Source organism: Limulus polyphemus, unplaced genomic scaffold, assembly GCF_000517525.1.
Source record: "Limulus polyphemus unplaced genomic scaffold, Limulus_polyphemus-2.1.2 Scaffold42, whole genome shotgun sequence".
Lineage (NCBI taxonomy): Eukaryota > Metazoa > Arthropoda > Merostomata > Xiphosura > Limulidae > Limulus > Limulus polyphemus.
This window is the reverse complement of record NW_013665652.1, coordinates 877103-898411: the sequence shown is the minus strand read 5'-3', so window position 1 is coordinate 898411 and position 21309 is coordinate 877103. Positions and strand designations below refer to the sequence as shown.

Here is a 21309-nt window from a genome sequence, read left to right as displayed (position 1 = left end):
TTATTGAGGTATTTATACCTTAACGTTATATAAAACTTTAAGAAATTGTTTTTTTAGTTTATAATTACATCAAAATGTACATGTTCTTCTAATATCATCTGAGATATAAAGTGTTAAACAAACATGCATTTGTAACAAACATACGAAAAATATAATAGGTTTCAATTTGCGAAGGCGGGTATTTTATTACTGCTACAAAGTAAACAGTGATCGTTTATCATAGTTAAGAGGAGTGTTTTGTTTTAAATAAATCTTATTGTACTGCAAAACCCAAAACGTCTGTAAAATTATATATCTTTACATTTCATATCGTAAAACTAGAACTCACTCTATAAGTATATGGCCTATTGGTTTCACTAAGCTTCATATTCTTGCGTAATAATTAAATTTAAGAGCAGGTGTTAATTTACACCTATCTAATACAACAGCAAACTACAGAAATGGTACATACTAAACAGACTAATACAATACCTGATCTATTGTGTATTTGAAAACAGAGATAACATAACAGTCAAATATAGTTCTGTAAACATTCTTGTTGACAAAAGACTTCCACAATCTATCTTGCAAATATACACTGACGTAACATAACAATGACCGATCCATATCGTGTTTGTACATCTGCCAGCTACATAACACATTTATACGGGGTAACCTAGCTCGTTCATGATAGAACTAGTACAAGCCACAAAAGAATCAATGATACATTCTACATATTTTAACTTATATAACACAGTTAGGCTCATGTCGTATGAGTAAACTAGAACAAATTATTCTATCTATCCAAACAAACTTTAACACAAGATTCATTTAACACATTTTTGCAAAAGTTATAGGTAAACAGCTCAGTTCATTATAATAAAAAGGTATATAAAATCTATGTATATCGACTTTTCGTACCTATCACAATATATAACAACTCAGAAAAAAACACAAAAACTGCTGTATACTGATATTTTTTGTCTTTTATTATAAACCCTACTACAGTAGTCATACCGATAAAATACTGAGAATGTTGACTTGATAAAAATCTTCGCTGTCTGCCAAGCAGTCTTACCTTCATTAAATCGATATATATAAGCAAATAGTTAAGCCGTCTTTTACATACTGCTATTCTACAACTACGCGAACACCTGACTGTCGAATGTAGAGTTACCAGATCTCCGCACCTAATAAACCGAGTCTCTTGCTCTCTCAGCTGATCGAGAAGTCGAGACTTTCGCCGCCATAACGTCCAGACGGTGTAAGTTATACGCATGTCACATTCTACTTTACTCCAAACTGACTATGAAGCATTTCTTGTTCAGTATGCTTTAATAAGCACTTAATCGGAATAAAAGAAAAGCCTTTTTACTATATAAGGTGCATACATGTTTGTGTGCTCATCGTAATATTTTTTATTGCTTTGAAATTTGTTTAAATACTTTTTTATTGGAATTATACAGCTTTAATGAATAAAGTGCAGATGAATACCTAGAAAATTTCTTAAAGGGTGGTCTTGATGTTGTGTACCATTGGTTGTATTAATTCGATTCCAACATGCTAGTTTATTGCCCTTTAAAAACTAATGTGTATAAAAGTTAAATTTATAATAACTAGATTTTTGTCACTAGATGGCAGGTAAGTTACAAATTCCTTTAAAATATTAATGTTTTGTGTTTGTCATAATCTATATTATTAGTTTTTCTAGTGTTCTTATTGGAATTGCGTTCCTTTACTCATAAATCACATTCGTACGCTTTAAGAGAACAATGGCATTTACTTCCTGCCCAAAAGTACTAGCACAGCCAGTGGTGAATATGAAGCAAGTCGATCAACAAATGTGGTTACTTTACTTTGCCACACTTAACAATATTTGACAGTTTAGTTTTTTCTCATGGGAGGAGAAGCGAATTGCACGCTAGAGTCTTATTAATCTGCATCTGTCTGTATAGTGCTCTCTTTTCTGTTTACACGCAAGTTAGCTTTTAACCTAAGAGAAATTACGCTTGCACCAAACATCTTGAGCACTCATGAATTGCACAATAACGCGTCTTAATCACTATGAATATATTTAAATACAAGCAAGGTCAGCCATGTGCTGTAAGCACCCATAAGACAATTTGTAGGAAACAGTTTATAATAAACGGAGAAAAAAATTCACTCAGAAAATATAGAGCGCTAATGATGAAGCAAGACATATTAGTATGCTTCTATTGATAGTAGAGCGGCTACTGGAGCTTCCTGTTTGATTGTAGCTGAAGGCGTGGATACTCGAGAACACCAAGAAAATACAGTCCTTAAACTTGTCATTCAAGTTCTCCATGTGCGATATGAAAAATGGAGAACCCCAATAGATACCACCAGACATATATTCCTTGTTGCTATACGTCAGCAGTTCCTTGGCATTTGAAACTATGAAGAAGTGTCTCAAATATCACTCGAGAAAAACAATATTTGTCTGAACCTGTCTTTATTTGTTACTGTTGGTATTTTTACAAATAATCATTAGAATCGTTAGGTAGAAGACTTCAAAATACTATTTTGATAAATATCATTGTTTTATTGATTGTTTGTTTAAAATATAAAAGAGAAAAACGCGCCAGGGAGGTACCATGCTTCCATTTTTCGCTAAGAAAGAATAGTTACTTTTGAGGCTGAAACCGTAATTCAGCACCTATATCAACACTATTTATCTAATTTTTCAGACCTGTGAAATTTATTGCCACAATCTGTTATTGCATTTTGATTTATCTCCATAGCACTGAATATATTAAGTCCCCGAAAGTGTTCTGTTTCAAAAGTAAATATAATCAAAATTAAGAGTAACAAATATTTTTATTTTTTGCTTTTGAAGTTCATATGTAATGCTGTGTCCTAGCCTACAGAGTGCATAATTCTTCTCGTGATTCATGGCATGCGCACGTTTTACTGACGTCACGACCGTACAAATTGCAACGTTAAGCATCCGTTATGTGTCTTCATTTTAGTGTCGTCTGACTGACTGACAGACAACACACTACTGTATAGTAGTGCAAATGGTTAAAGCAGGACACCCCTCCAGACGGCTTTCGGCCCCTTTTCGGGAAAATCGTGATTAAAATTATATTTTTGTGATTTCAGATATTTAGTTGTTTCCGAAAAAAAAAAAGAGCATATATATAATTAATATATCGTTTAACAAAGTGGATTAATTTCATAGGTGGAAAACGTTTGGTTTGGTTCAAGTTAAGCACAAAGCTACACAATGAACTATTTGTGCTTTGCCCACTGTGGGTATCGAAACCCAGTTTCTAGCGTTGTATGTCCGAAGGCATGTCTCTGTGCCACTGGGGGCGCTGGTAAACGTGAATAATACATTATTTTCTGAATATTTGGGGAAACGTGTAAGATGAAATTATAGATTCTCAACTTATAGTTTTTAGTTCTTTAAATTTATATATCGCTTTTTGTTTTAAGGCAAAAATTCAAACTCATTTTCTTCTACCACTTCTCATAGCGAAGAGTTTTTGTTTGTTTGATTGAAGTTAAGCACAAAGCTACACAAAGGGCCATCTGTGCTTCGCCCATCACGGGTATCGAAACCCGGTTTTTAGCGTTGTAATTCCGCAGACATAGCGCTGTGCCACTGGGGGCAAAAAGTTTAAATGTTATCTACATATCATTTTCAATTATGTGTAATACGAAGCTAGTGAAAAGTGAACCTTTTACCGAAAAAACAAAAAACTCCATGTACTTAATGAAGACTAATATTACAGAATATTGAAATCTTACTAGGATGTTTTATAACACATTCGATAAAGGAAACACGTTGTAAGTTGTGTAAAGGTTGTACAAACTACTGATCTGTGGGTTTTTTAACCATGACCTTATTTCTTGTTTACTTTACATTTTAAATTAATACGGTTTGGAAAGTAACTAAAGATTGGTCATTTTAATCATAAAATCTTCAATAAGAAAATATATGTTTGTAAGTTTTTGCATTTTAAGGTGAAATTTAGTATGTGAAATAATATTTATTTACACAATGCTTAAAAGATCAAAACACTGATCAACAGCTCAGAATCTAGTCTAAATGTTCGAAATAAAACGATAATGTTATTGAGACTTCTTAAATTTAACTTGAAAATTTGAATTGATTCTTGATTGACCTCTACATAAACTGTATATTGCACTTAGTACTTTATTTGGGTTGAACATAATACCTCTGACGTATCTTGCTTGATATGGAAGATACTATTTCCAAACTTTCACTTGATACACCATGTTTAGATCTGATTTATAGCTGTTTATACAGACAGTTGACTTTCAATTCAATCTTAATATGACTTTGTTCAGCATATTAAATTGTGCTCGAATTGCTCTGATTTTGTAAAAATAAATAACTAAAATGTATTAGCAGCGTAGTATGCATTCTCTGTTAGAATCCCGTGATTTATATTTACGTAAACGAATATATACGTTTCCTACTTAGATTTATGCCTTAAACCAGTAAACATGACCGATAATAAGTTATAATACAAGCTCCAAGGAATCAAAGCTTGTTATCTATGCGTTTAAAATAGCATAGAGGGACACGTTGTAGATCAGTGAGTTTGTTTGTTAGTTTTAACTCAAATCTTCACAATAGGCTATCTGCGCTCTGTCCACCACGGGTAATTGAACCCCCGATTTTAGCGTTTCACGTCAGTAAGCAAAGCACTGACTCACTGGGGGACCATTGTCGATCAAAAATATTGTTTCTAAATCATATTACGCAAGACAAGTTAATTCGTTTCTCTATACAGCCATCCGAAGTACAGTTGTAAAGCAAATTCGAAGCAGCTACAAAATTCTATATTGACGTTCATATTCCTTAGGATTGTGTAGCGTTTCTTCGACAAATTTGTATGAGTAGTAGAATAGAAAAAGAAAGATAATGCTTTCGTTAATATAATTTAGGAAGAAAAGAAATTATGTATTAAGAAAAATATAATATGCGTCAATTATTCTTCGTTATCAAGAACTTGTTAAACTCTGTTTCTATTTACCATAGATACTGTATAATATGATAGTTGAAATTATCAATTGTACTGGAACTTGAAATGGCATTACTTGCTGTTTATTCATCACTATATTTTGAATATTTTTTTCCCTATATTTACATTAAGTAACCTGTTGGTAAGCAGTCTGTGTCTCACATAAACTCAGATATCGACAAAATCTAGACATGTATGTATCTGTAGAAAAATATGTAGTATTGGATTTAAGTGACGATATTATCACAGCAATATGCAGTAAACACTAAGTTTCGAAACTGTTAAGTCTTATCATTATTTGAATTAAGCTATTACCATTACAATATTTAAAAAGAATAATGATATAAGAAGCAGCAGAAAATTATGGTTATAGATAACGTTACAAACATAAATTACATATATATTTAGAAGAAACTCAACCACTTAAACTTATTGGATTCAACTTCCATATATTTTAATTGCTCATAACACTGTAGTAACCATATAATATAAACGTCAAACCTATTTCTCTGCCACAAATTTTATCAGAAACAGTTAGCAAAAGAGGTTATAAATAATCATTGAAAAAACTATAATCCTAAATATATAATATAAATATTATGAGTAATAAGTTTGTTTGTTTGTTTTGAATTTCGCACAAAGCTACACCATGGATATCTGCGTTAGCAGTCCCTAATATAGCAGTGCAAGACTAGAGGGAAGGCAGCTAGTAATCACCACCCACCGCCAACTCTTGGGCTACTCTTTTACCAACGAATAGTGGGATTGACCGTCACGTTATAACGCCCCCACGGTTGAAAGGTCGAGCATGTTTGATGTGACTGGGATTCGAACCCGCGACCCTCAGACTAAGAGTCGAACGCCCTAATCACCTGGCCATGCCGGGCCGAATAATAAATAATCAAAATATGAACTAGGTTTCAAAGTGTTGAGCATATAATCATGAGTTATGTAATAATTACATGTTACTAAAATCTGAAACGTTAATAAAAGTTAGTTAAAATTATCTTTCTTCAAGTTAAACTTTACAGGAAATACAAATAGAAAATGATGAAAGTATAGAACCTAAGGAAAAAATATATTTTGCTGTGAATGTTTCTCAAACGTAATAAGGGAAAATGACTGCTTGTTATTAAGTGTAAAGCTACACGATGGGCTATTTGTGCTCAGCCCACAGCAGGTATCGAAACCCAATTTGTAGCGTTATAAACCATTAGACTTACCGCTGAGCCCCACAGTGGCACAGCGTTATGTCTGCGGAGTTACAACGCTAGAAACCGGGTTTCGATACCCGTGGTGAGCAGAGCACAGATAGCCCTTGTGCTGCTTTGTGCGTAATTAAAAACAAACAAATTAACTTACCGCTGAGCCAATGGTGCGCAAAGCAAACAGAAAAACCTCTCCAGTGATCAGATAACATGGAGAGATTTTAACTCCGTGTTAGATATAAGCAATTTGCTTAATGTTATTTAAGCATAGTTTGAAATTGCAAATGCTTGTACGAATAAAGTTATAATTTTACAATAATAAACAGTTATCTGAACTACAAGTTAAATCGTTACACAATATAGAAATCTCACATTAAGTAGTACATACAATGATGAGACATATAAGGATAATTTATCAAATACTTCAATACTAGATAAACGTTTGCAAAACAAATTTCTAGAAGAACTATGGTTTTAAGATTATTTAAAAATTACTTACTTTGTGATACACAGGAACTTGATAAGGAATGATTAAATGTTATGAAAAAATCACTGCATAAAATTACGACGTAGATGTGCCTTGGAAACATTTTATAGTATGTGCGATTTTGAAAGGATGTATGAAATGGTACTAAAGATCAATATACCAAGTATTATACTTTTCACATTGTATCTATTAATTAAAAATGTTTTGTTAAACGAAAAGTATTGTTTTTTCTTGTTACTTTTTATCAGACTTTGTTCACAATGTAATATTTTACTTAGTTCAATGTAGAGAAATACGAGAAGATTATGTGGAAGTAACGGATAAGTGCTATTAAATTTGAAAGAAATCACTTTAGGAATCCTTATGACTTTAGATGCCAACATCTTTTACATATATTTGCAACAACACTACAATTTTTCATCATTTAAGAAATCAGATTCGCAAAATCTTTATAGCTTTAAAAACGGAAATCAATTATGCATATTTTCAGACCACCATAGTTTGCTTGTTTTTATTACTTAAATAATCAGATTTTCAAATCTACAAAGAAACAGTGTAAAAGTGGCTTGAAGTTTGGCAGTTAAGGATGTTGCAAAATTTTTGTGCAATATCCATATCTTGATAAAGATTATTAGAACATTTGAGTTAATAGATAGATACACTATCTGAGTATGTTCCGATGAGTCATAAAACAAAAACACTGACACTAAAACTGCCAATTCTAACATTAATAGTAATTACAGTGGAGTTACTACCACTCTCGTAACTGGCTGTGTACGGTGTGGTAATCTGAACGTTGCTGATTGAAACACATCCTGATAAAATATGTTTTATAAGCTATATTTTTTCCTGAGACTTAATAAATTCCAATGAAATAAAATATCGCACACATTGTTTGCGTATTATTATCACAGCTATCTTTGATAAGGATATAGCTTTTTCTCTTTTATTATACTCAATGTTTTCTAACACGTATATAAATAGTTGTTGTTGTTTTGAAGTTAAGCACAAAACTACACAATTGGCTATCTGTGCTCTGCCCACCACGGGTATCGAAACCCGGTCTCTAGTGTTGTAAGTCCGCAGACATTCCGCTGTGCCACTGGGAGACATATAAATAGTAAAAAGGAAAAAATCTAGAGAGCCATATAAATAGTAAAAGGGAAGAAAATAGCATCATTTATTATACTTCAGTCATAATTTGGAGTAATAACAAATAAGTATCATTATCGCATGTTATTAAATAATAATAATATATGATGCCTATTTCTCATTTTCCTTTCATTTTATCATTAGCTTTTAACAATTATTTCGTGCTTCTTCGCTTTACAACTAATAAATTACAAATGAGTAAATTACTTCGAACTGAATATTTGTTGTTTATTTCACAAATAATTTGTTAATTTAACAAATTATATTATCAGCTGTAAGATCATTCTCGAAAGTCTTCAGATACTCATACAGTTCTCAAATGCTACAACACTCCAATGCTTCAGCACTCGTAACATGATATGTAGCTGCTCCTTATTCTCTGAAGTTCAGATGAAATAATAATTCTATTTCCATTACGACTGTGACAGAGGGATATTACTTGTATTACTGGTATATTCGAAATTAAATAATGTTCAAAATTAAAATTCCTACTTTATATGTTAATTTTCTTTTCATGACTTAACACGATTTTTTTTAAATGTCTAACATGTATAATAATTTTGCATTATTTAAAATGGAAAGAATTCAGTAGCCTGCTGTTTACTTAACCTGAACTAGATTGCAAAAATAATAACAATGAGTAAGGAGTTTGAAGTGTAACCTTGCAAAATCATTACTGCAGTTACTTATATATTTTCCTTGCTAAGACCAACTGCTGGGAAATTTAATGCACACGCGAGGTCAACTTCATATATTGTACCCAGGTGTACACCTTCAAGTACCTTCGCTTAGGCAATCACAAAGTAAGAAGGATTGATCAAGTTATCGATTTATGCTATTGGCTGTCCCTGGTGGTGAGTTATTTCTTTACCTTCGCATAGTATATTTGGGCATGCTTTTGTAATTTGAAAACAGGTTTATTGAAAAAAAATATTATCAATACGTTAAATATTAATAATTATTATATCAAAACCTTGTTTTTCGGCTTAACTTAAAACAGGTTTATTGAAAAAAAAATATTATCAATACGTTAAATATTAATAATTATTATATCAAAACCTTGTATTTCGGCTTAACTTAACACAGGTTTATTGAAAAAAAAAATATTATCAATACGTTAAATATTAATAATTATTATATCAAAATCTTGTTTTTTGGCTTAACTTAAAACAGGTTTATTGAAAAAAATATATTATCAATACGTTAAATTTCAATAATTATTTTATCAAACCTTGTTTTTCGGCTTAACTTAAATGAATTCACCGTGAAGACTTGGTGTATGCATAATAATAAGCATTATCGAAGGTAGCAGAGAATGAAACAGGTGTACTCGTAAGTTTTTTCAAATGCATTGAGTAGAAGCACCTTACTTAAACGATGAACAAAATACTGGTCTTTATCGAATTAAATATCAATTAATCTGCAAAGTCAACAATATTTTAAAATTACTATTTGCACGTTAAAAAATCCTCATTTAAGGCAAGTTGTCTGTGATTGTCAAAATACTCAAAATTATCCCACAGTCTCTACTCACGTGACTTCAAGAAGGGTAAAATAACAATCCAAAAACTTTTAAATGTAGTAATTTCAAAGCAGAAATCAAAAAGAATCTTAACATAGCAAATCAGAAAATCAGTAATCAATTAAGAACATGGTGATTAATTTTAGCTAAACCTAAACAGCAGATGAGGAGTTTCTTAACATTCTTCTATGCACAAACACTGTCAGTAATTTTATAAGTAACTTTGACTAGTTTGTTAGAAATTGTTTATCATATGTTGTGTGTTCTGATAATAATCTCTGAGAGCCTTTCTCATAAGTTGATAATTTCTATTGTTAGTCGATTTAGTTCAATGTAGAGCAGTACGAGAAAATTGTGTGTAAGTAACGAATAAGTGGCTATTAAATTTGATAGAAATCACATTACAAATCCTTATGGCTTTATATACCAATATTCATTATATAGGTCAGTAGAAAATATCAAAATAAATGGGGTCCAGTAAAATCAACCAGCCAATGAATTTACATTGTACAGATATATCTGACTGTAGTTTTTCTCCACTTACAATTTTCACAATTACACAATCGCTTGTCTAAACAAGAGTCTTGTCTTGTCTGCTTTTCACATCTGTATCAGGACACCACATGTGATATCCACATGTTACTTCAATAGCACCATCTACTGGTATTTACGTAATGACGCGATTTAACAAACATCGCTACCTGAAAATGACTGGCGAATTATAACCGAAGAAATATTTATAACACTGAAGAATAAACAAACAAAATCGAAATATACTCGTTGATACACCATTGTTTGAACAGTATCCTGTTGTGAATATTCGTGCACGGCTTATTTATATACATATTTACCAGATATATAAATATATGACATTATATTTAGTATATTTGAATTTCAAAATATGTCTTTCCTAAATCAATTTCGTTAACATTATTGTTTTCTGCGATATATTTTTAATTATGCCATACTAATGAAATCTGGTATTTTGCCATTGAAACCTCACGGTGGTTACTTAACTACAATATCATTATATTTTTAAAGTAAGTTATATATGATCATATCGTATTAAAAATAATCTAATCCCACGCCGTAGACAAATCCACTGTCTAGCCATTGACTCTATTCCTCCCCGTTGTGCGCCGTTTCGTACTTTGACCAACCTCGTCAATCAATATCAGCATTGGCAGGAAGTAATTGAATCTAGACTCTGGAATGGCCGACGTTTTTGGTGGGGGCGGTTTAAAAAAAAATCATCTCGCTTGACAAGAAACTTTGCTATAAATATATCTATCTCTCTGGATTGATAATATAAAGATTATTACCTAGTTAGATTATTCATTGGATGAAACATTGAACACAATGGTTAAGATTTCCAAAGGACGATAAATTTGACAAACCAGCGTTTGCTTCTTTTAATTTTAAATTTTGGTGATTCGCCATTCGTGAGATAAGTGAAAAGATCACAGGCAGTTCAATGATTTTAGTCAAATATTACCTCATAAGGGACATAATATATTCAATGAAGTCGTTATTGATCTAAGGGGTACAAACCTTTTCTGTCATCCGGTGGAATAACGGTAGGTTTACAAATTTACAACGCTACAATCCGAGATTCGATGCTCCGCGGTGGAACAGCAGATATCCCAATGTGGCTTTGCACTAAAACAAATAAACAAAACTTTTCTATCTCTTATAGTCAGTATATTTATCAGCTCTCTTGTTGAGACAGCAGTGCTTAACACAAGTTAAGTTGAAAATTTAGCTCAAAATTTAACTAAACAGAGTTGTATGTTTCTAAAACAGGAAGGCTCTCAGTGATTCAGCGGTAAGTCTGAAGACTTATATCACTAAAAACCGGGTTTCGATACTAATGGTGACCACAGCATAGATAGCCCACTGTATAGCTTTGTGCTTAACTACAAACAAGTACAGATTTGTTTGGTTGTTTTGAATTTCGCGCAAAGCTACACGAGGGCTATCTGCACTAGCCGTCCCTAATTTAGCAGTGTAAGACTAGATGGAAAGCAGCTAGTCATCACCACCCACCGCCAACTCTTGGGCTACTCTTTTACCAACGAATTGTGGGATTGACCGTAACATTATAACGCCCTCACGGCTGAAAAGGCGAGCATGTTTGGTGCGACGGGGGTTTGAACTCGCGACCCACAGATTGCGAGTCGAGCTCCCTAACCACCTGACCATGGCGGGTCGAACAAGTACAGAAACAAACGAAAACAGGATTTATCTGAAACACTTTTATCTTATAGAAATATAACTTAGAACAGCTCTTTAGTTATCGATTCACAGAAGAATATTGTCCAATTCTGTACTGCGGAAGCTTTACTGGCTAAATATTTAAATATATTTTTGTGTAATATTTGTAAGAAAACGTATGTTGAATAAAACAAATTATAAATATGTAAGTTCGACTATACATGTTTGAGAAGATCTGTATCATTAATTACGCTCTTTACCTTGACACAACAATACTTATTCGATAACAATCCCAGCGTCTAGTTCATAGTTCAGCCAAAGCTATATAGCTACACACTTATACAGGCGCGACACCCGTCTCAGGCAGGAATATGTACACGGCCTCTGCAGGTTCTATGATCGAAGAGGCGGTTACCATGGCAACCGTCGTCTACCCGTGATCTTTTAGACTCAAATGAAAGGTTCAGCTGAGCGCTTTGTCTTGCCGATTTCTTACACTGGGCAAGCATGTTGACAATGTATAATAATTGACAGCGTATTCAGAATAGGTGCAAGGCGCGTTAACTTTGTCTGTTCAACTAATAACCTTTGAAGAATAGAAATTATATATTAACTAAATAATTATAGTAATATAAAGTACTTTGATGAAATTTCGTTTCTTGATATTTAAAATATTTTTTTGCAATATCTTTTAGGTTTACTTTCAATTAGTCTTTTAGATGTAGTGTATGTTGTAGTCTGTGAGTTTAGCTTTTATGCTATACTTATTGTGGAGAATGAATGTATAATATCCACTTCAATAATACTCACATAACACCACACATCATTTAACCTGCGAACTGACAAAGTTACAAACAGATTGATTGATATATCAAATATATATCCTATTATTATTTTTATCTAAGTCACTTATAAAGTGTAAAAATATGACAACTTTCTCGTTTGATTAAAGACATCACAATAACATTAAAATCCAATGCTATTTAAATATTTAGACATTACAGAACAATTTTTAAAATTTGTTTTTAAATAACAAAATGGAGGACAAAGAAAAATTAAATGAATGTGTTCGAAAATCTTACCAACTGTTAAAAGATCCTAATGCATTTTACTGGATATTGGCCCAATATATATATATTTATTTATTTAAACTTCGCACGAACTCGAACACAAGACGAGAGCCAAGGGGGGTGGGGGGGGGGGCATATTCAGATGCTGGACCTTTTATATATATTTGTATTATTTCTAGGATGCAGAACCAGCCTTTCGCTCATTTTGTATTCATCATAACACAAATCAAAGTAAAATAGCATACAAATAATAGTGTGATTAATCGGAATCTTTGTTTTAATATAACTTTAATTGAATTCGATTAATTACTAAAGTTTTAAAATATTGCGGTAACTATTGGCAAATATATTATTTTTAATATTGAAATTTATCTTCCTTATATATTTGTCATACTTAAAATGTCATATAATACGTAATGGTAAAAATACAACTTAACCTGTCAAGAAAAAACCCCGTATTCGCCTTTAGCTGCTGAGCTCTTTGACGCGAGACAGAAAAGCCAACAACAAACATTAAAGGTAGGCTTTATCACATAGAATGTAATGTGGTGTTTAAAAACAAAGAGCAGATTATTTTACTTTATTTACATATAAGTGTTATATTTAGGTTCACTAATATTTACAGAATAACGGTCAATCGTCAATAGCTCAGCCCTCGTTTTCGACCTCACTACCAACTGGTGTCAGCACGAGACTCTGTTGTAGCCATCTCGTTTTGCCTTTCCCTATTATGATAATATCGTTATAGGTTCAAAACTGTACTTTCTATAAAAAAATAAAAACAAAACAGAATCAAGTAGCTTTAATAATTTAATCCCTTACCTTGAAAACCTAGGACACAAGCTCCAGACTTGCTTACAGTTCACAAGTGTCTCTCGACTAAGAATCTTGTAAACAGCGTTCATACGATATGATAGCAGGCTACACCTCTCTACTCCTCTTCCACATAAACGTCGTCAGTACGCATGCGTTTGGAGTAACGGTTTTTGATTAGACTCGAGAATGTGCGCATGGATAGGGGCATTGGTCCCTGTGTCTGGCTAGCGATATGGTGTGTCGTATATATCGTGACGTAGTCTTCTCTGGTAGCCATTAGTAGGTACGGGAGGGGGGGGGGGGAGCGCACATGCAATAAAATATTACTAACATAATAAATAAATTTTACAATAAGTTATGTGAAATATGTTAAAAATTAAATAACATAGTCTCCAAAGTTCAGCGCTTTCCGGCAAAATTTCTTTATTTCATATTCCTACCCAATATATTTAGCATATTTTCGCTTAATATTTTATTGTATCTGACATTGTGCATATGCCTTTTCGACAGAATTACCATCTAAGAAATACACAAAATTGAAAATGTTGCATTATGATCAAAAGAAAGTTTATTTAATGAACCAACATTATTTTTAAATAGAAATATATTTCAACAGGGAAACGCAAAAGTTCTATCAAATAACGTACCTTAAAACGTATTAAAACATTCATTAGGACAATAAATTTACTACAAAAAATCGCATTTTATTCATTATGCGATTTAACATATCACATTTCTAATTTTGATATCCGTAGTATAAAAGAATGAAACATAAATTCTTCGAATAACGTATATATAACAAGTATCATATACTGTTCTTTTTTTCTAGGGAAACAATACGTATAATATGTACCGTAATAATTACGGTTTGTAAAATATTAAAGAAGCATGGACTTTATATGAAGCAGCATATGCACTAACTTACCAGTTTATTTATATAGATGCAAGTCCCTTATAAACACCCCCCAGTGGCACAGCAGTATATCTGCAGACTAACAACGCTAGAAACCGGGTTTCGATACCTGTGGTGGGCAGAACACAGATAGCCCACTGTGTAGCTTTGTGCTTAATTACAAACAAACCCTTGTAAAAGAGCATCAAAGTTATTGTAATAATTATATACCATAAGAAAAATTAACAAATATGACACATTAAACTGAAAGCATTTCAGTGGGGATAAAGTGTTTTTCTCAGAAGTTTTATAGTAAACCTGTGCATTAATTAGACATTTCAGGTACAAAATATGGATTTCAAAGCAAAAAACAGCTAGGAAAATTACTCTAGAATTTATTTAATTATCTTTAAATCGTTGGACTTGGCTGTTCCCAATGATAAAATAACACATAATCATAAACTTTTATTAATATAAAAATAAAACTATAACTAAATCATAAACATATTCATAAGAAAGTATAATTACTTTTTAGTTTATCATGTTTATCCTTAATAATAATTTCGAAAATATCTTCTTCACACCAAAGTTGGTGACACCTAAACCTTTCTAATGTTTTGATAATCCAAACCGTCAAGGAATATAACTGTCATTATGCTAAAATGTTGTCAAATTATCACGTAGAAAAAAACATTAACTCAATTTCCAAGTTCAGATATTTAGGAAAAGGACAACCAGTTGTGTTTATGTATACCAGTATATATATCTATATATATGTAGAGAGAGACAGACAGACAGACAGAAAGTAATATTCTTTAGCAGGAAGACATTCACAGTCTAAGGTAAAAATTATTAATTATTTAAAAATTTAATCACTTACATGTATTCTGTAAATGACAATATTTTGAGCTGAATTAGCTATGTATTCATTCAATATTGAACAAGAAAAGTACAATTGAACTTTAAAATAATTTTGTGCATTAAACATGGAATATTGTTTTTACAATAAAGTCTAAGTACTGGGAAAACTCTATAAGGCCTATTGCAGTTGTGAATATAGTATAAATTAAGATAGGTTACAATATTTTATTTAGATACATTTTGAATTCCTTCTACGAAATATTATTATTACTAATTAATAAAAGATGTTATTTAAATACTCTCAAGACTTCAAGACATTTTACAAAAAGTTACAACGTTAAATGAAACAAAATTTAATTTTTCAATTTTGCTTTTTTAAACTATCCCAAAGTAGAAAAATGTAAAACCCAAATCTTTATATCTATATACTATTAAAACTCTGAGATTGTTTTTTGTTTGCTTGTCTGTAATTAAATACAGCAAAAACAGCGCATAATAGCGCCATATTTGTATTGAAATGAGAATATAAATGAGAATAGAATCAGAATAAAATAAGTTCCGTTAAAATCGGGCCACGGGTTACCGAGTTAGTGCCGTTTTTCGGGTCACTTTTATGAAAGTTTCTAGCATGAGTAATTTTACATCACACTATCGTTCACGCTCTTTACGAAACTTCATCGGGCCACGGGTTACCAAGTTATCGCCGTTTTTCGGGTCACTTTTATGAAAATTTCTAGCATGAGTAATTTTACATCACACTATCGTTCGCGCTCTTTACGAAACTTCTTCGTTCAAATCTATTTTACTGTTAATGTTCCCATCTTCATTAAAAGGCATAAGATGACAAAAACAAGATCTTGAATAATTTCTCAATAATGTGCCTTGGTTATGATAGGTAATTCGAAGAAAAAATAAAGTGTTACTATTTCCTATTTGTAGAAGGTTTAAGAGGAAAGACCACAACATAATGAACTAATTCATCACAATACCTGAAAACTCTGACTTCACTTTTTTGAGAAATGAAATGGTCTTTCCTTTTACTCCCGATCAAATATATTTTCTTGAGTTATGAATAACACGAAAGGATTGAAATATTTAATTAAATTATCTCGAAATAAACCTTCATTTCGGTGCAATATTGAAATTAGCTTGAATTCTTTATAACCTCTGAATAGTGGGTGACCCAACGGGTCACGGGTGGTCTAGTATTAATCTAATACTTCCATGAAAGTGCTTTTCAAATATAAAGTGGAAATATTTACGAACAATGATTTTAAAAAAGACTGTTCTTGATGTCTTAAACTTCCAATAAATAATTCAAAATAAAAGCACTTTAATGTCGTGATTTTAAATAACCTGGGAATAAAAGCATTAATATAAATCACAAATACGATCTTACTTTATTGAAGTTTGTTTTAAATAATATTAAAAGAAACATTTTCAAAAATATTAGATGATGCCACATTAACAGTGACGAAACATTGTTTTTAAAAGATGTATTTTTTCTATCCCATTTTAACTGTTTTAAATTTTATATGCTAGAATTTGTTTCGGAGTTCATGATAATTTTTTCTTCGTGTGCATTTCGTTGCATAACTCTGCTGTATAATAATTAAAATAACCCAATATGAAATATACGGGGCGAGCGTTAAATACACAAGCCTATTATTAAAAATACCCACGATCGAATCCCGCCCAGTACATACACAGTTCTTATCAATACTTCCCTGAAAACGGAAGCAAATTAAAGAATAAAACATAGGATATAAAGTAATTAGTACCTACTACTTAAACAAGTAACTAATTAATAATTAGACCTAACGTGATAGTATAGAGTAGTAACCATGACAACGATTTAAGTTTGTTTAATTTGTTTGATTCTAAGCACTAAGCTTCTCAGTAAGCTATCTGTGCTATCCCAATTAGCCTCACACATACCATTGAGTCATCGGGAGCAACAATGAAATATATATAATTACCAGGTTCGAATCCCTATGCTACAAAATTGCGCTTCATACTTTGGGGTTGTGCATGCGTTATCAGAGTGAGGGTCAAATCCCACTATTCGATTACAGTAGCCTAAGATTGACGGAAGGTTTTGTTCATTAGCTGTCTTCCCTCTAGTCTATTAATTCAAAATTAAGAACGGCTATTGGAGATAATCCTCGTGCAACTTTGCCGATTATTCAAAACAAATCCATTTGAAGAATTGTCTAGCTGTATTGAAGATGTTGAGTTATTACAGGATGACTTGAATCAACTGATCAGTTGGACGAACATCTGGCAAATAACCTTTAATTATGGTAAGTGCAAAGTAATGCATTTGGTATATCGTAGCATGATTTACACATTTTATGTAAATGTGTGATTGAAGAAAAGGATCTTGGCATAGTGTTGGATAAGTCACTCAAGCCATCGAAGAAGTTAAGTTGCTAGTCATAAAACTAATATAATTTTAAGGTATATTTATATACATAATGACTGCAATTCAACGGGGGTAGTTATCTCTCTATAAAACTACTATTTAGGCCTTGTATGGAATATTTTGTATATGTTTTGTCTACTTATCTAAGAAAATAATATTTTCTTATTTGAAAAGGTTCAGCAGAGGTTTTCTAGGATGATAGGTAAGATGGAAGGATTACGTTGCAATGGTAGTTTAAAATATTTTAACTTATATGATTGGAGTTAACAAGATTATCTGGGGATCGATGGGATAAGAATCTCAGATTTCTCTCTTCTATATTCTGAAAATAGTAGGATAAGAAGACACATGTTTAAGGTTAAGAAAAAGGCAGGATAGGTTCCTGTTTAGGCAGCTATATTCTTCTAAAAAGGTTACTGACTTATGGAATGAGTTACCTTGGACAATAGCAGAGGTTTGTATTTTACAGGAATTTAAGAGTGGAATCGAGTACTTCCTGGGTGAGGTGAGGTTTTTACTGTTTGCAAAGGTGTGTTTGAAAGGACAGCATGGAAGGACCAAATGGCCCCTAGTTGTCTGTAAGCTATTATGCTAAGAAATGAATAAACAATTATCAAGGTAATTTTAAAGTTTTAAAATGTATGTTTAATTGAATTGCTTACAAATATGAACTAATTTCTTGATAAAGTACTGAAAATGGAATATAAAACATATTTTATACTGTAACATCTCTTAAAAGAGTAAGTAATTCATTTTTAAATCTAATGATCTGTGTATATCACCACAATGACAAGGTATTGCGAATAGAGGAGATATCCCTTGTTGTCAAAAATTAATATAAATGTGGACTACAGTTAATTTAAAGAAAAAACCGTGGTTGATAAGAAACATATATATATATTAATTTCCCACCTACCTAGGTTATTTTATCATATTCTTTATCAGTCTAGTAATGTTCAAATTAAACCAAAAATGCATATTTTCATTGTAATTATAATAAAAATTAGAATGTTATAGCAGACTTTGTTGTTTTGCTAAACTTGAATAACAGTGAGTCGTAACCTGAAGGATATAGCCCTTCAAGTTTCCACATGATGACCTCCGTCACGAGAAACGAAATGACAAGTTTCTGCTGACAGTAATGTCTGAGGTATTCCGTACATCCGGACGGTTTCTTCCAGTTGAAGTTCGATAATATTGAAGTTCGATCGATCCGTACCATATGCATAGTTTCAAATGTGAAGGAATGCCAAAAGTTCACTAGAAAACTAAATAATGCTAGAGTAGTTTCTAAAAATAAATCTCATTAGAAGGTATTATAGTGCGCACTGTGAACCCAAGCTTGCAGAAAAATATTATTAAAATTTAAGGTACTTTAATTTAGAAAGCAACTTAAGTTAAATTATTTTTTCTTAATGCCCAGCGTTAAAACACAGGTAGCGTAATATATACATATGTGTCTAGGTATGCTAATCAAAAGAAAAGTGTTCAAATAGTAATGATGTGAAACTTCTCAGACGTCTAGGAAATATCTACCAGATTCTAGGTTTCTGAGAAATGAATTCCATAAATACAAGTTAAATATTTATGAGGCAGTAGAAGATAATCTAATAGGCTTCAGGTACACATGCTATAAATAACTAAAAATAAAAACTTCATTAGACTTGAAAATCATAATACTGAAAAGCTAGCAATCAAGAAATATGACTAGTAATGCTCAAAGGAAAACTGACATGTTGTTAAAATCTCGAAAAATAAATCCACTTTAAAAAAATGCTTACAACTATTATTTAAGATTAAGGCCCAACGATATACAATATATATATATTTCCAATGTTTTCCACAGGACTACGGATGTTGAATTAAGTTACAAAACTTTGTGAGAAGTTTATTATTATTTTCTTAATACGAATCTGAAGAAATGAAATTTCTTCTAGGCAAAAAAATAGATGAAGTTTCCTGATCAACTACATTTGTTATGTAATTTCCTTACTGGCATACCTAAATGGGACAGTGGTAAGTTTACGCACTTACAACGCTAAAATCTGGGGTTCGATTCCCCGCAGTGGACACAGCAGCTACCCCAATGTGGTTTTGCTCTAAGACAAACAATACTTTCTGGCATATATGAGGTAAATGTTTGCAACCAACAAAATGCTATGGATTTTCCGTAAATGAATATTTCATCATATCAAAATGGTTCTGTTCATAAAGTAGAATGTTCTGAAACCGGTAACTTTTTACCAAGGCGGCGTTCTCTGACATAAAACTGTCTATTCCTAAATTAATGATGTATTGTGTACAATTATAAATGATTTACGACGAACTATGTATTCCTAACATTGTTTAAAATCAAATATAAAGGTACAAAACCCTCCGATGGTTCAGCGGTAAGTTTACAGACTTACAATGTTAAAATGATGGATTCGATTCCCCGCGGTGGACAAATAGTGCATTGTGTAGTTTTACACTAAATAAACAATCGGTACAAAAACATATGTCTTTAATGTAATTTTTGAAACAGTTTAAAACGAAATTACAATCAGACACACATATGATTTATATATATTATCCTATATTTTGTTTACTGTGCCCAAAATACCATAAAACTATATTATTCCTTTATAACTATCCACTAAATTAAACGTGCTAAAATAGTTTTAATCTTATAGATTATGTTTTTCATGTTCGCATTTTGTAATACAATTCTGAGTTATTTAAAGAAAATAAATCCCCAATACTTTAGACACCAATAACTTATTTTCTTAGAAAATACTCCTTTACATCAAACACAACAAGAAGATTACACTCACGAAAAGTTGAAAGTATATGGACTTGTGGTGAACTGTTTAAACTATCTGAATCATGACAGATAACTCCGAAATACATCCCCCAGTGGCACAGCGGTATGTCTGCGGACTTACAACGCTAGAAACCGGTTTCATATACCCGTGGTGGGCAGAGCACGGATATCCAATTATGTAGCTTTGTGCTTAACTACAAACAGTCAGACAGACAAGCCGAAATATATTAATATCAATGTATATTTACTTCTCAAGTATGATTCCAAAAACACAAGTATTAATAATGAAAATGATACAAAAACTGTTATTTAAAATTATCTCACATATAGTCATTTCTACAAGAAAACAATGATCTGGCGTTCTGACTTAACTGTTGAAATAATGAGAAATCTACAACACCCTGCTCCTTAGAAACTTCATGTCATACTCTCTTCTTTGAGATATATTAGGCCATCAAGAAATTAATATCGCATTTTTTTTAGATGAAAAACCCGAACAACTTATATATCAAAACAAAACATTTATTAAATGAAATAGTCTCCATTTGTATCGATGATGCTTTTCCATCTTACAATAAGGTTGTTAATGCCCTGATTAAAGAAATCACTTGGCTTTGAAGCAGAAAACATGTCGATGTCCTTTTTAACACCTTCTACATTTGCATACGTTTTCCCATTAAGATGGTGTTCCAGGGAACGAAAAATATGGTAATCTGATGATGCCATATCTGGAGAATATGGTGGGTAAGGGAGAACTTCCCAACCCAACTCCATAATCTTGTGTTGCGTCAAACGTGCCACATTTGGATGTGCATTGTCGTGGAGAAGAAGAACACCTTTCCGATTGACGAGTGAATGGCGT

At 31.9% G+C, this 21309-nt stretch overlaps 1 protein-coding gene across 6 annotated transcripts in view; it reads right to left on the bottom strand.

Annotated features, from left to right (window-relative positions):
* Positions 1–21309, bottom strand: part of LOC106462015 (serine/threonine-protein kinase minibrain-like) — a 145177-nt gene that overhangs the window by 60161 nt on the left and 63707 nt on the right. For 3 of the 6 annotated variants that reach the window (XM_022389310.1, XM_022389275.1, XM_022389283.1), the window contains exon 1: positions 13473–13564. The exons of the other annotated variants lie outside the window; for them this stretch is intronic. In XM_022389310.1, coding sequence (XP_022245018.1) covers positions 13473–13555 — 83 coding nt within the window. In that variant the 5' untranslated portion in view covers positions 13556–13564. Of the gene's footprint in view, positions 1–13472; positions 13565–21309 lie in introns of those variants that run through there. 6 annotated transcript variants of the gene reach the window in all.